Here is a 14,404-nt window from a genome sequence, read left to right as displayed (position 1 = left end):
CTGCTGCTGCTGCTGCTGCTGCTGCTGCTGCTGCTGCTGCTGCTGCTGCTGCTGCTGCTGCTGCTGCTGCTGCTGCTGCTGCTGCTTGGAGCGCAGCAGTTAGTTTAGACTAAAAGTAGAAAAGTAGCAGCAGCTAAGAACTGGGCGTTGGGCGTTTTGCTGCTGCGGGGTCGTTTTGGGCCAAAAAAGCAGCAAAAACTGCCGCTTTTTCAGCAGCAGCAGCAGCAGCTGCTGCTGCAGCAGCGCAGCAAGTGGCCCGCAACACAGTGGTCCTGTGGGGTGACCACTGGTCCACTCAGGAGGCTCCATTTACGTGCCAGTCTTGGCACTGGTCATGGGCTTCGAGGCGCACACAGCCACGGCGCTGTCGCAGGCGCTGATGTGCGGCGGAGTTGCTGGAGGAACTCTTTTGCTGCTGTTTAAAAAACATCCTTTCGCAGACAGAGCCCTCGTCGACCTCGATCTGGTCCGCTGCTGCTGCTGCTGCTGCTGCTGCTGCTGCTGCTGCTGCTGCTGCTGCTGCTGGCGTTTTCGGGGCTGCTGGGGGTGCCCGGGTTGCTGCGGGAGAGGCTGTGCTGCTGCTGCTGCTGCTGGGGGTGCTGAGGGGGCTTTTTGCTGCTGTTCAAGAAGCATCCTTTCGCAGACAGAGCCCTCGTCGACCTCGATCTGGTCCGCTGCTGCTGCTGCTGCTGCTGCTGCTGCTGATGCTGGTGCTGCTGGTGTTTTTGGGGCTTCTGGGGGTGCCCGGGTTGCTGCGGGAGAGGCTGTGCTGCTGCTGCTGCTGCTGCTGCTGCTGGGGGTGCTGAGGGGGCTTTTTGCTGCTGTTCAAGATGTATTATTCTTTTGCCGATAGAGCCCTTGTGGACCTTGACCTGGTCTGCTGCTGCTGCTGCTGCTGCTGCTGCTGCTGCTGCTTCTGCGGATTATGGGGGTGCTGCTGGTGTTTCTGCGGCTGCTGGAAGTGCTAGGGGTGCTACGGGGATTGCTGCTGCTGCTGCTGCTGCAGCAGGGGGTGCTACAGCAGCTGGAGGGGTGGTGCAGCTGCTGCTGCTGCTTGTCATGCTGCTGCTGCTCGTGCTGCTGCTGCTGGTCGCAGTGTTGCTGCTGCTGCTGCTGACGCCTCACGATGTCTAGTCTGCATTGCAGCTGCTGCTGCTGTGCTGCTGCTGCTGCTGCGAACCCTGCTGCTGCTGCTGCTGCTGCTGCTGCTGCGCGGTGCACCCAACCCCTGCCAACCCTGCTGCTGCTGCTGCTGCTGCTGCTGCTGCTGCTGCTCGCAGGTGATATTTTTGGCTCCCGCGCAGCTAGTGGGAGTTTCTTTGGGAGTTATTTTGAATTACTGTTTGCCTTCTTGGCTGCTGGTGCTGCTGCTGGTGCTGGTGCTGTCAGTGGCTGTGAAGCAAACTATAAAGCAGTACCAGCGGCTGCGCCGCGAGCGCAGCGCAGCGCAGCAGCAGCAGCAGCAGCAGCAGCAGCAGCAGGTTGCTGCTGCTGCTGCTGCGGCTGCGGCCGAGGCCGCGGACAAAAACAAACACGCAGAGCCCCTGCTGCAGCTGGCCGCAGCAGAAGGCCTCCAGGAGCTTGGCACAACCCAGCAGCATCAGCTGCAGCAGCAGCTGCAGCAGCTGCAGCAGCTGCAGCAGCTGCAGCAGCAGCGCCAGTGTGAAGCAGCAGCAGCAGCAGCAGCAAGGCATACTCCTGCTGGTGAATTGCTGCGGGGAAGTGACAGCTGCTGCACGAGAGGTAAAGCGCTCTTACTCGTTTTTGTTTCTGCTGCTGCTGCTGCTGCTGCTGCTGCTGCTGCTGCTGCTGCTGCTGCTGCATTTAGTTCCTGCTCCTCGTTGCTGCTTCTCTCATAATTGCCTGCTGCTGCTGCGCAGACAAAGGTTTGCCTCTTTTTATTTTTGTTATTTCTTTATTTCTTTTTTATTTTTATTTTTATTTATTCTTTTAAAACCAAACCCTCCAAAGTGCTGAGGCCCTTCATCATATTCTCTTTGCGCCGTGTTGTGAGCAGCAGCAGCAGCAGCAGCAGCAGCAGCAGCAGCAGCAGCAGGCAGTTGTGGGCCTGTTAACGAGGGTACCCCCGTGCCCCCCGAGGGGCCCCCCAGTGGGGCCCCCCCGGGGCCCCCCCAGGGGCCCCCCAGGGGGCCCCCAGGGGGGCCCCCTGGAGAGGCCCCCTTGGGGGCCCCCAGGGGGGCCCCCAGAAGGGCCCCTGGGTTTCTCCCTAAAGGGCCCCGAGGGGGGCCCCCGCGGGGGCCCCCAGGGGGGCCCCCAGGGGGGCCCCCAGGGGGGCCCCCAGGGGGGCCCCCAGGGGGGCCCCCAGGGGGGCCCCCGGGGGGCCCCCTGGTGCTGCGAGTGAAGGAAAGTGGGGAAAGTGAAGAAGAAAAAGAGACGCAGCTGGAGCCGGAATTTGCTGCTGCAGAAACTGCAACAGCAGCAACAGCAGCAGCAAGGCCTTTGTCTCCTTGGGGGCCCCCCGAGGGGGCGGTGGGGAGCGCTGCTGCTGCTGCTGCTGCTGCTGCTGCTGCTGCTGCTGCGGATATGAAGGAAATGAAGGAAAAGAGAATTAAATTAAAAGAAAGAAGTTTTAAAAGGAATTCCAAAAGATTTCGAGAAATGCAGAAGAGACACCAACTCATGGTCAGACACATGCATTATTTCTTTTTAATTTTTTAATTTTTATTTATTTTTTAATTTCTTTTTTACTTTTTGGAATCTTTTTTGGATCTTTTTGGATCTTTTTGAATCTTTTTTTTGGACCTTTTTGGTTTATTTGTTTCTCTTTTTTATTTTCTCTTTTTTATTTCTTTTAAATCTTTTTGGGACTTTTAAATCTCCGTTTTGTCTTTTTGCTTTCTTTAATTCCCTCGTTTTTAATTTGCATTTTCTCCTTTTTTCAGCAAAGAGAAAACTGACAAGTGAACAACAAACTTCATTTATTCATTTATTTATTATTTATTTATTATTTATTTATTTATTTATTTATTTATTTATTTATTTATTTATTTATTTATTTATTTATTTATTTATTTATTTATTTATTCCAGAAGTGGTTTATTGTCGCGGCAATTTGGTCCGCCGATTTGGCCCTCGGAGTCGTCAGGGGCGGCAAAGGCTTCCCCCTGCAGCTGGTGAGTTTATATTTCTTTTTTTAATTTAATTTATTTTGTTTTATTTTATTTTATTTATTTTTAATTCTTTTTAATTCTTTTTAATTCTTTTTTGATTCTTTTTCATTTATTTCTTTTCGGTTTCTTTTTGTTCATTTGGTTGTTCTTTTCTCCCCTTTTTTTGGCTCATTTTTAGCCTTTTTGGGCCTTTTTTGCCTTTTATTTCTTTTTTGTTTTTATTTTTTTTAATCCCTTTATATCTTTTTATTATTTTATTTATTTATTTATTTATTTATTTATTTATTTTTATTTCTTTTATTTCTTTTTATTCTTTTATTTTTTCTTCTTCTTTTCCCCTTCCTTTCCCCTTTTTGGCTCTTTTTTTGGCGAGTTTGGCCATTTTTGGCTTTTTTTTCTTTTTTGCTTTTTTTCTTTTTTTCTTTTCTCCTTTTTCTTTTTTCCTTTTTTTCTTTTTTTTTCTATATCTTTGCTCCCTCCTTTCCAATTTATTCTCATCTTTTTTCCCCTTTTTTTGGTTTTTTTTTGCCTTTTCGAGCTTGCTGCTGCTTGCTGCAGCAGCAAAGGGTATGCATGCTGTCGGTGTGCTGCTGCTGCTGCTGCTGCTGCTGCTGCTGCTGCTGCTGCTGCTGCTGCTTCAGGTTCCTTACTGCGGCAGCAGCTACTGGGTTCTGTTTTTCCTGTCTTCGCTGTTGCTGCTGCTGTGCTCGCTGGTCCAAGGCCTGAATCTCTACCGCCTGCAGCGCAGCAGAGACGCAGCAGCAGCAGCAGCAGCAGCAGCAGCAGCAGCAGCAGCAGCAGCAGCACCGGGGGACTTGCACTATGACAAGAAGACCGTTCTCTGTTTCTTTTTGCAGACAATTCTCGCGGGGCTTATTTGTAGGAAAACAAAATAATCCATTTAATGAAATAAATTAATTAATTAAATTTAAATTAATTAAAATGAATTTAAACAATTAAATTCATTATTTGTCTCTCCAATTTTCTTATCTGCTCATTTCATTTTCCTCTTTTAATACAAAATACGCAACGCTGGCTCCTACATTTGCTGCTTCTGCTGCTGCTGCTGCTGCTGCTGCTGCTGCTGCTGCTGCTCCGTGTTTGCTGTTGTGGTTTGTGCTGCTGCTGCATCTGTGCTGCTGCAGCTGCTATTTCTGCTTTGCCTGCATCCTAGTGCATCGCTGTTGCCTATCTGCTGCTACTGCTGCTGCTTCCGTGCTGCTTCTGCTGCTGCTGCTGCTGCTGCGACTCCTGCTGCATTTCTGCTGCTGCTGCGACCTCTGCGACTGCTGCTGCACTCGTGCTGTTGCTGCTGCTGCGTCTCCGCCTCCAGTGCTGCTGCTCTCGCTGCCGCTGCATTTGCGCTGCTGCTGCTGCTGCTCCCGCTGCTGCTGCATTTGCGCTGCTGCTGCTGCTGCTGCTGCTGCTGCTGCAGCTGGGACTGTGGGCATCGGCAGCTCTTTGGTCCTGGGGCCTTTGATGCTGACACGGGAAATGCTGCCGAGTGTATGTACAGCAGTTAACACGCTGCTGGTTTTGTGCAGCAGCAGCTCCGCAGCTTTCAGGTGTATCCTCACCTCTGCTGCTCCTTGGGATGCTGCTGCTGCTCTTTTCGCGCTTTGCTTCGCATGCGGCCTTCTCGGAAAGTCCCTTGTCGATAAAGTTGTCAGTTCCTGCTGCTGCTGCTGCTGCTGCTGCTGCTGCTTGTGCTGCTGATGCTGCTGCTGCTTGTGCTGCTGCTGCTGCTGCTGCTTGTGCTGCTGCTGCTGCTGCTGCTTGTGCTGCTGCTGCTGCTGGCTAGGAAAGTGTCTTTTCGATAGATGGGTCGGAGTTGCCTTTTTGCTGCTGCGGTGGCTGGTGCTGCTGTTTTTCTGCCGCTGTTGCTGCTGCTGCTGCTAGTGCTGCTGCTTCTGTTGCTGATAGCTTTCTGCTGCTGCTAGAGCTGCTGCTGTTGCTGCTGCTGCTGGGCCTGCTGTTGCTGCTGCGAAAGCTACTACCTTTGCTGCTGCTGATGTTGTTGATATTCCTGCGGGTGCGGCAATTAAAGCTGCTGCTGCTGCTGCTGCTGCTGCTGCTGCTGCTGCTGGTTGAGCGGGTTGCTGCGTGCATGCGGTGTTTGGGGTGTACGTACAGGTCAGCAAGTACAAAGCTGACAATTTAGTGGTGTTGTTTCTAATTATAATTATTTTCGGTTCCATGGGCTGTATGGTTGGTAAGCCTCATGCAGCAGCAGCAGCAGCAGCAGAAGCAGCAGCAGCAGCAGCAGCAGCAGAAGCAGCAGCAGCAGCAGCAGCAGAAGCAGCAGCAGCAGCAGCAGCAGTAGTTTGCACTTCATTTTGACTTCTGTTTGGTGGAAGTTTGACCCTTTTCCTTGCATCGTATTTTCTTTTTAGTTTCATTTTGTTTCTTTTTTGATTCATTTTTGTTTTATTTAGTTTTTTATTTTTTCTTTTTTCTCATTTTGCTTCTGCTGCAGCTGCTGGCATCATCGGCATTATTCGCAACGAAGGGCAGCACTTTAGGGGCCCCTGCAGCTAGCGCCGATTTGCTGCAGCAGAGGCCCAGGCTGGAGCAGCAGCAGCAGCAGCAGCAGCAGCAGCAGCAGCAGCAGCAGTAGCAGCAGCAGCAGCAGCGCTGGCTGCAGCAGCAGTCACGGCAGGGGCAGTAGCAGTGGCATTATCTGTGGCAGCGGCATTGGCAGAAGTAGCAGCAGCAGCATTAGTAGCTGGAGCAGCGGCAGCAGCAGCAGCAGCAGCAGCAACAGCCGCTGCTGCTGCTGCTGCTGCCGCTCCTGCTGCCGCTGCTGCTGCTCTTGCGCCAGCCTTAGCCGAGTTTGTGCGCACGGAAGAGTCTGAGGGTTTCAAAACCCTCAAAAGATAAACCCTAAACCCTAAAAGGGAACCACAGCGTCAAAAGCTGGACAGCAGCAGCAGCAGCAGCAGCAGCAGCAGCAGCAGCAGCAGGTGGGTGAGGGGCAGGTGCAGAGGTTGCTGCTTCTCTTACAACGTTGCTTTTTGAGTTTTATATCCATAAGGAAAGGAGCAGCAGCAGCAGCTAGCTGGCTCATCTTAACAGTAAACCAAGTTCTTAAACCCTAAACCCTAAACCCTAAACCCTAGGCCTCAGCTGCCTCGGGGGGCTGCGTAGTGGCAGCCTAGGGCAAACTGCAGCAGCAGTCAGCAGCAGCAGCAGCAGCAGCAGCAGCAGCAGCAGCAGCAGCAGCAGCAGCAGCAGCAGCAGCAGCAGCGCAGCGAAGTAAGCAGCAGCAGACAGGCACAGCAGCAAAACCAAGAGAAACAAAAGAAGACAGAGACCCACAAACTGCTGCAGCAAACATTCAAAAGAAATGCATTTAATCTAATTAGAAGCTTCAGGGGCCCCCAGGGGCCCCCAGGGGCCCCCGGGGGCCCTCAAGGCCTAGCTAGGGGCCCCCACAGGGTCTAGCTGGGGCCCCCAGAGGGTCTAACTGGGGGCCCCCCCAGGGTCTAGCTAGGGGCCCCCACAGGGTCTAGCTAGGGTCCCCCACAGGGTCTAGCTAGGGGCCCCCAGGAAATCTAGCTAGGGGCCCCCACAGGGTCTAGCTGGGGGCCCCCAGGAAATCTAGCTAGGGGCCCCCAGGGGGCCTAGGGTACGCTACAAGTGAGATCCAGGGGGCCCCCAGTGGCTAGTGTGGGGCCCCCGGTAGATCTACAGGACCCTCTTGGGGCCCCGGGGGCCCCTAGAGGCCCCTCTTAGGGGCCTGGGGGGCCCTAAAGGACCCTTTTGGGGATCTGGGGGCCCCTAGAGGACCCTCTTGGGGGCCTAGGGACCCCCTGAAGGCGCAGCTGGGGGCCCCCTGAGGGCCCAGGGGCCCCTTAGGGGTTTGGATGGCCCCGAGAGTCGAGGGGCCCCAGAGGGTTAGGGGCCCACCGGGGGCCCCACTGGGGGCCCCTCTTGAAGGCCCCCCGGGGGGCCCCATTTGGGGGCCCCACGGGGGGCCCCAGTAGGGGCCCCAGTGCCCCAGAGGGTCACTTGTCTGCGACCGAGCCTTTCTGCGCCCTTGCATAAATGCAGATGTTTACTTTAATATGAATTAAGTTGTGAATTAAGTAGCTTGTAGTTGGAAAGAAAAGATGTAGATGCATAAACGATTTTATTTCATTATTAGATTCGAAAAAAGGAAAAAAAGAGGTCCAAATAACCTTTCAAATGACCTAATTTGAGGGGCCCCGCACTCGCATGCAAATCTGCATGCAGCGAGAACTGCGAAAAGTGGAAAAGTTTGTTTAAAAGAACTACAAATAAAATAAAATGGTTTAATTTTACAAAAGTTTTTCATTTTTGGCTTTTTATGCCGCAAAAAGTATTTCTTTTGGCGCTATTTTGCACTTTTCGCGCAACCAGAAATGCATGCGTGAGGTGTACGTACACCGCAGTGAGGTGTACGTACACCGCGCGGTGTACGTACACCCCAATTAGCATTTAATTTTCTTTCAAGTTTTTAAAATATATTTTCATCTTTATGCATTTATTAAATGATTTATTTTTAATTATTTATTATAACTTTATCCTTTTAGTAAATGCGTGAGAAATAAAACATTAAAATACTATTAAAACATGTTTAATAAATAAATAATTTTCCAGATATACTTATTGCATTTTTAGTAAATTAAATAAAAATTTATTTTAAATATAATACAATTATTATATATGTGGTTAATAGATAATAGATAAATAAATATTACTAAAATATAATATTAAATATGTTTTAAATATATTATTAAGAAGTATAAATAATAAATAGATAATGAATTTTCTGCAAGCATATATTTAAATATATTTTATCATCAAATACAAACATTATAATAAATGAATAATAAAATTATTAAAAATAAAATTTTTCAAATAAACATTTAATAAATATTAAAAACAGAAAAAGGAAATTTGTGAATTTCCAAAAAGACAAAAAAGACAAATGCAAATTAAACAATCAAATGAATTGAATTGTTTAATTTAATTAAATTAAATTAATTTAATTAAATTTAATTAATTTTAATTAATTAATTTCATTTATTTATTTATTTATTTAATCTGAGGGGCCCCCGTGGCCCTGGCACAGCTGGCAAAAGCTCCATTTAAAAAAATTTGATTTAAATAAAAATAAAGATTAATTATTTTAATTTCTTTTTAATTTGTTTTTTATTTTTATTTTAATTAAATGCTTATCAACGCATGCATGCATTATTTTGTATTTGTATTTAAAGTAGGCTTTGTTTTATAGGGGCAGCTCCTACCCCTTACCTTCTAAGCCCTCTAAACCCTAAACCCTAAACCCTAAACCCTAAACCCTAAACCCTAAACCCCAAGGAGCCTTCCACGCTAAACCCTTGGGCCTAAGCCCTAAGCCCTAAACCCTAAACCCTAAACCCTAGAAGTCTGGCACACACGCCTCATGTCTTGTGTGTGCACAACAACTTTTTGTTTTTATTTTGCATTTGCGGTCTAAGGGAACGTTGCTGCTGCTGCTGCTGCTGCTGTTGCTGCTGTTGCTGCTGCTGCTTCGATGCTGCTGCCTCGATTCCTGTACAGCTGCAGATGCCGTGTCTGCTGCTGCTGCTGCTGCTGCTGCTGCCGGCTTTACTAAGGCCTGGCAGATCATTAATTGTTTAAAACATTCCTATTTAAAGCAGCAGCAGGAGAAGAAGCAGAGCTCGCAGCAGCAGCAGCAGCAGCAGCCCTCGCAGCAGCAGCCGCAGCAGCAGCAGCAGCAGCAGCAGTGGACCAGGCCCCATTTCTCGCTGCAGGCGTCTTTTTCTTTCGTTTTAAGTTTAATTAAAAATAAAAATGAATTAATTTTAAAATAATAACAGAGACGAAGCAAATTGGAGTGTATATACACGAAAAGACAAAAAGCTGCACAGGACCATTGGGCGGCACCGCTCGCGGTGTCTCGCGAGCTGGGGCTGCTGCTGCTGCTGCTGCTGCTGCTGTTGCTGCTGCTTTTGCTGCTGCTCCCCTTAAAAGCCGTTTAAATTGTTCGCCAGGCTGCAGTTAATTGGTTTTTATTCTTTTTAGAAGCTGCAATTAGTTCTTTTTGTTCTCTTTGGCCATTTAACGCCCTTTTGGAGTTTCGCTGAAGGCTCTTTTCGGGTTTTTTGGAAACTGGAGAGAATCGAAACTCGCGGGGACTCCCAGGTGTACGTACACCTCAGCGGCAGCAGCAATGAAGCGCAGCAGCGGGATCCGGGGGGCAAGGGCTGCCAGTTTGCTGCTGTGCTGCTGCTGCTGCTGCTGCTTCTGGGGGGCCCCCCAGCTGGCGGGGGGGGCCCCCCTGGGCTTCTACCCGTACCCTGAGGGCCCCTCGACGGGGCCCCTGGGGGGCCTGGGGGCCCTGGGCCCGTTTGAGTCTTTGCGAGCAGCAGCAAGCGAGTCTGCTGCTGCTGAGAGCGAGTTCTACTACCCGGAAGCAGCAGCAGCAGCAGCAGCAGCAGCAGCAGCAGAGGTGGAGGGCGGGCGCAGCAGCGCAGCAGCAGCGGCCGCAGACAGCAGCAGCAGCAAGGAGGCCGTGGAGCAGCTGGTGAAGACAGTGCCGCTGCGGGGGCTGAAGACTTTGCTGCTGGGCGTGGGGCTGGGTTTGCTGCTGCTGCTGGTCAGCAGCAGCAGCAGCAAAGACCCGCGGACTGGCGAGCAGCTGCTGCTGCAGGAAAAGCTGGCCCAACTCAACAGAGTGGCCAACGGGGCCCTTCCCCCGCTGCTGCGGCTCAACTGGGCAGCAGCAATCTCTCTCTTGTCAGTCTTTTTTGCTGCAGCAGGGGCCCTCGAGTTGCTGCTGACAGGGTACAGGAAGCAGCTGGTGCGGCGGCGGGGGGCCCCCCTGGGGCCCCTCCCGCTGCGGGGCTTTTTGCTGCTGGGTTTGGCGCTGCTGGTGGCCCTCAGGGGCCCCTCTGCTGCAGCAGCAGCAGCAGACTCGCTGCAGCAGCAAAACAGGGCCGCCAACACTGCTGCGCTCGTTGCTCTTGCTGCTGCTGCTGTTGGCCTGCTGCAGTTCCTCTCCAGCCTGCAGCAGCAACGCGCAGCAGCAGCAGCCCACCCAGCTGCTGCTGCAGCAGCGGCCAGAGCAGCCGCAGCAGCAACTCTAGCAGCAGCAGCGCCTGCAGCACCAGCAGCAGCAGCAGCAGCAGCAGCAGCAGACCTGCCCCGCGCCCCGGACTTCCCGCCAAGGCCGCCCAAGTACTTCTAGCTGCTGCCGCTGCGGCTCTTAGTAGCAAAAGGCACTTCAAATTCATTTAAAAATCAAAACTTTCAAAAATCAAAACTTCAAAAATCAAAACTTCAAAAATTAAAACTTCAAAAACTCTTTTAGTTTGTTCAGCGCTCACTAACCAACTTGTGGCCTTTCATAGGTGCAAACAGACTTAAAGGAGGCCCCAGGGATGCAGATGGAGGGGGGCCCCCTAGGGGCCCCTTGGGGGCCCTTGGGGGCCCCTTGGGGGCCCTTGGGGGCCCCTTGGGGGCCCCTTGGAGGGCCCAGGGGCCCCACTAGAAACGTGCCGCGGGCTTTTGGGGGCCCCCAAGGGCCCGGAAGGGTTTGAGAGATTCTTTTGGGGGGTTGGGGGCCCCTTGGGGGCCCCAGAACCCTTCCAGGGGGCCCCTGTGGGACTTTAAAAAGGGTACCCTAAGGGGGGGCCCCAAGGGAGTTTAAAAAAGGCCTAAAAGGGGCCCCTGGGGCCCCCGAGGCCCCCAATGGGTCCCTAGAGGGGCCCCTGGGGGCCCCCCTGGAGACTTAGGGTCACCTGGGGCCCCCCTCTGGGGGGCCCGGGCCCCCAAGGGCCTCTAAAAGGGGCCCCCATGGGGCCCTCAAGGGCCCCCAAAGGGGGCCCCCATGGGGGCCCCCTGGGGGCCCCACAGGGGGCCTTTTGGGTTTTTCTAGGGCACAGTTTTGGGGGTTTGCGCCTTTCAAATAAATAGAAAGTTTTATTCTTCAGTGGTGAAATTCGTGTGTATGTACACTTGAACCCAGTGGCCGAAATCTCCAGTTTTCTCTTTTTTGTGCTTTTTCGCCCAACTTTGGATTTTTTTTATTTTCTTTTTCCCCCTTTTTGCTTTAATTGCGAAGTTCTGTTTATTTAGATCATAAAAGTCCGGAAGTTCGCTTTAAATTCCATCAATTTCCTTCCAAATTCATCAATTCATCTTTTAGTTTCCGGCCCAGTGAGCGCAGTCATTTGCCCTAGTCTAGCCTTTTCGAGAAGTACTTTCTTTAGTTTAATTTAAAACTTTTAGAACATTTTCATTTAATGAAATATTTCCTCTTTTACATTTTTAGGTTTTGTTTTCTTCTTTTCGGGGTGTACGTACACTCCAACTTCCCTGCCTTGCAATTGGGGTGTACGTACACCCCAACTTGACGCGTCTTTTGCTCTATTTGAGGTGTACGTACACTCCAATTCGTACTTTCATGTGCAGCAAGTGGACCATTTGCTCCATTTGGGGTGTACGTACACTCCAACTTATATATTTATGTGCAGCAATTGCGTTGTTTGGGGTGTACGTACACTCCAATTTATATATTTATGGCAAGTAAGTGGACCATTTGTTCCATTTGAGGTGTATGTACACTCAAATTAATGCATTTATGTGCTGCAGCAGTTGCACTATTTGGGGTGTACGTACACTCCAATTTATACATATATGCGCAGCAATTGCATTATTTGAGGTGTACGTACACTCCAGTTTCTGGCTTGCAGGCTGAGGCAGGCGAAAAGGATTTCTTTTGATTTAAAACTTTAAAAACTTTTTATAAATTTATTTTATTTTGATTTAAAACTTTAGACAACTTTATATAAATTTATTTCTTTTTTTGAAGTTTTAAAATCAAAGCGACTTCAAATTCCCTTTCCGCCGTTCGCAGCACTTCCCGTCTTGGGCGCTCCTGCTCTCTGCTGCTGCTGCTGCTGCTGCTGCTGCTGCTGCTATTTGTGCAGCAGCTGCTGCTGCTATTTGTGCTGCTGCTGCTGCTGCTGTCATTCGTGCTGCTGCTGATATGCTGCAGCACTTAAGCTGAACATAATTAATTCTGCTGCTACTCAAAACTATTTGAACTTATTTTTTAAATTAATTACTTTTTAATCTATTTATTTAATAAGACAGTTCAAAATAAATATCTAAAACAAGAATGGCATTTTTATTTATTTTTTGTTCCAAAGACCTGCAGCTCCTCGCTGCGGTGTACGTACACCGCAGCAGCCTTGTGCTCTGACAAAGAAAAGCCTTCCTGCTGCTGCTGCTGCTGCAGTTGCTGCTGCTGCTGCAACAGCTACAGCTGCTGCTGCAGCAAACAGCAGATGCTGCCGCTGCTACTACAGCTACAGCTGCTGCCGCTGCTGCCACAGCTGCTGCTGCTGCTGTAGCTGCTGCTGCTGCGGTCCAGGTGCTGCTGCTGCTGCTGCTGCTGCTGCTGCTGCTGCTGTGAACAGAGTATTTCGTTCCCTCCGCTGCTACTCACGCCTACGAATGGCAATTTAAGAATTAATTAAATATTAAAGTAATTAATTTAATTAATTAATTTAATTAATTTAATTAATTGATTTAATTAATTTAATTAAATTAATTATATTTTTGTTGGCTGGTAATTGTTGGCCCGCAGCCGCTCCAAAGTCTCTTTAGCCTCAAGGGCATCTCTCCGCTGCTGCGCCTTTGTGGGGTTGTAGTACAGCACCACCAGGTACCTGCAGCAGCAGCAGCAGCAGCAGCAGCAGCAGCAGATGTAGCAGCAGCAGCAGCAGCAGGTGTAGCAGCAGCAGCAGCAGGTGTAGCAGCAGCAGATGCAGCAGCAGCTGGTGTCGCAGCAAGGTAGCAGCAGCAGATGCGGCAAGAGCAGCAGCACTAGTAGTAGCGCAGCAGCAGCGGCAGCAGCAGCAAGTAGCGAAGCGGCAGCAGCAGCAGCAGCAAGACAGCAGCAAGGAGGCGACAAAGAGCAGCACTTGGGCAGCAGCAAGCCAGCAAAATTGTCAGCAGCAGCAGCCAAAAGAGGCAAAAAGGAAGAAGAAAAGAAAGAAAAAAAGGAAAAAAACAAACAGCAGCAGCAGCAGCAGCAGAAGCAAACAGCAGCAGCAGCAGCAGCAGCAGCAGCAGCAGCAGCAATTACCTTCCTGCAACATTAAATCCAGACAGCTGATCTACAGCAGCTTTTGCGTCATAGATGTCATCATACACCACAAAAGCTGTTCCCCTCGTGGCTGGCGAAGTTCCCCTGCAGCAGCAGCAGCAGCAGCAGCAGCAGCAGCAGCAGCAAATGCAAAGGGGCGCAGGAGCAGCTGCAGCGCGGCGAGAAGAGCAGCAAGAGCAGCAGCAGCAAGCAATGCAGCAGCACATGCAACGAGGATACCAGCAGCAGCAGCAAACCACCATCAATGCCACCATTTACAACATCAGCAGCATTATCAGCAGCAGCAGCAAAGCCCAATAACAATCATCAGCATCTTCCGTAGCAGCAGCAGCAGCATTAGCAGCAGCAGCATTAGCATTAGCAGCATTAGCATTAGCATTAGCAGCAGCAGCAGCAGCATTAGCAGCAGCAGCAGCATAAGCAGCAGCAGCAGCAGCAGCAGCAGCAGCAGCAGCAGCAGCAGCAGCAGCAGCAGCAGCAGCAGCAGCACCTGCGGATTTGCCGAATAGACCCGTATTTGCCAAAAACGTCGTACAGCTCTTCGCCGTTAATTTTGAACGGCAAATTTCGCACGTAAAGAATGCGGGAGACTTCGGGGGCGAGCCGCTGGGGGCGGCCGCGGCCGGCGAGCAGCGGCGCTGCCTGCATTGCGGGGTCTGCTGCTGCTGCTGCTGCTGCTGCTGCTGCTGCTGCTGCTGCTGCTCCGCAGCGCTCGCGGGGAACTCGAGAAAGGCTGCAGCCCGCGAAAAAAGCAGAAAATTCCGCCCCGAAACGCCCCAGAACCACCGAGAGCTGCAGCAGCAGCAGCAGCAGCAGCAGCAGCGGAGGTGGCAGCAGCGAGGCAGCAGCAGCAGCTCACGCTGCGGGGAACTGCAGCAAAGATCTAAACGGATAACTGAAGAATTTATTCGAAGTCAAATCTCTGCTGCAGAGGTAGAGGGACGCCTGCTGCTCCTGCTGCTGCTGCTGCTGCTGCTGCTGCTGCTGCTGCAGATCCAGTGGGCGCTGCTGCTGTTGCTGCGAAGCTCGCGGACAGCTATGCTGCTGTTGCTGCTGTTGCTGCTGCTGCTGTTGCTGTTTCTCGTGCTGCAGTTGTCGATTGCAGATGCTCTAATCTGAAAGGTCT

At 50.9% G+C, this 14,404-nt stretch overlaps 3 protein-coding genes across 3 annotated transcripts; 2 read left to right on the top strand and 1 right to left on the bottom strand.

Annotated features, from left to right (window-relative positions):
- Positions 1 to 334: 334 nt before the first annotated feature.
- ENH_00066160 (hypothetical protein, conserved) lies at positions 335 to 5,471 on the top strand (the record flags this gene model as incomplete). The annotated part of the gene is made up of 6 exons (XM_013577352.1): positions 335 to 466; positions 1,281 to 1,743; positions 2,015 to 2,643; positions 3,773 to 4,010; positions 4,567 to 4,796; positions 5,265 to 5,471. The coding sequence occupies 6 exons, from the start codon at positions 335 to 337 to the stop codon at positions 5,469 to 5,471; spliced, it is 1,899 nt and encodes a 632-aa protein (XP_013432806.1).
- Positions 5,472 to 9,333: 3,862 nt separating this feature from the next.
- Positions 9,334 to 10,350, top strand: ENH_00066150 (hypothetical protein, conserved; the record flags this gene model as incomplete). The annotated part of the gene is made up of 1 exon (XM_013577351.1): positions 9,334 to 10,350. The coding sequence occupies one exon, from the start codon at positions 9,334 to 9,336 to the stop codon at positions 10,348 to 10,350; it is 1,017 nt and encodes a 338-aa protein (XP_013432805.1).
- A 2,370-nt stretch (positions 10,351 to 12,720) lies between these two features.
- Positions 12,721 to 13,926, bottom strand: ENH_00066140 (RNA binding protein, putative; the record flags this gene model as incomplete). The annotated part of the gene is made up of 3 exons (XM_013577350.1): positions 12,721 to 12,838; positions 13,258 to 13,362; positions 13,769 to 13,926. The coding sequence occupies 3 exons, from the start codon at positions 13,924 to 13,926 to the stop codon at positions 12,721 to 12,723; spliced, it is 381 nt and encodes a 126-aa protein (XP_013432804.1).
- Between the last annotated feature and the right edge of the window lie 478 nt (positions 13,927 to 14,404).

This window comes from Eimeria necatrix, genomic scaffold (assembly GCF_000499385.1).
Source record: "Eimeria necatrix Houghton genomic scaffold, Enh_scaff606, whole genome shotgun sequence".
NCBI classification, from domain to species: Eukaryota; Apicomplexa; class Conoidasida; order Eucoccidiorida; family Eimeriidae; genus Eimeria; species Eimeria necatrix.
This window is presented reverse-complemented; position numbering and strand designations above follow the sequence as displayed.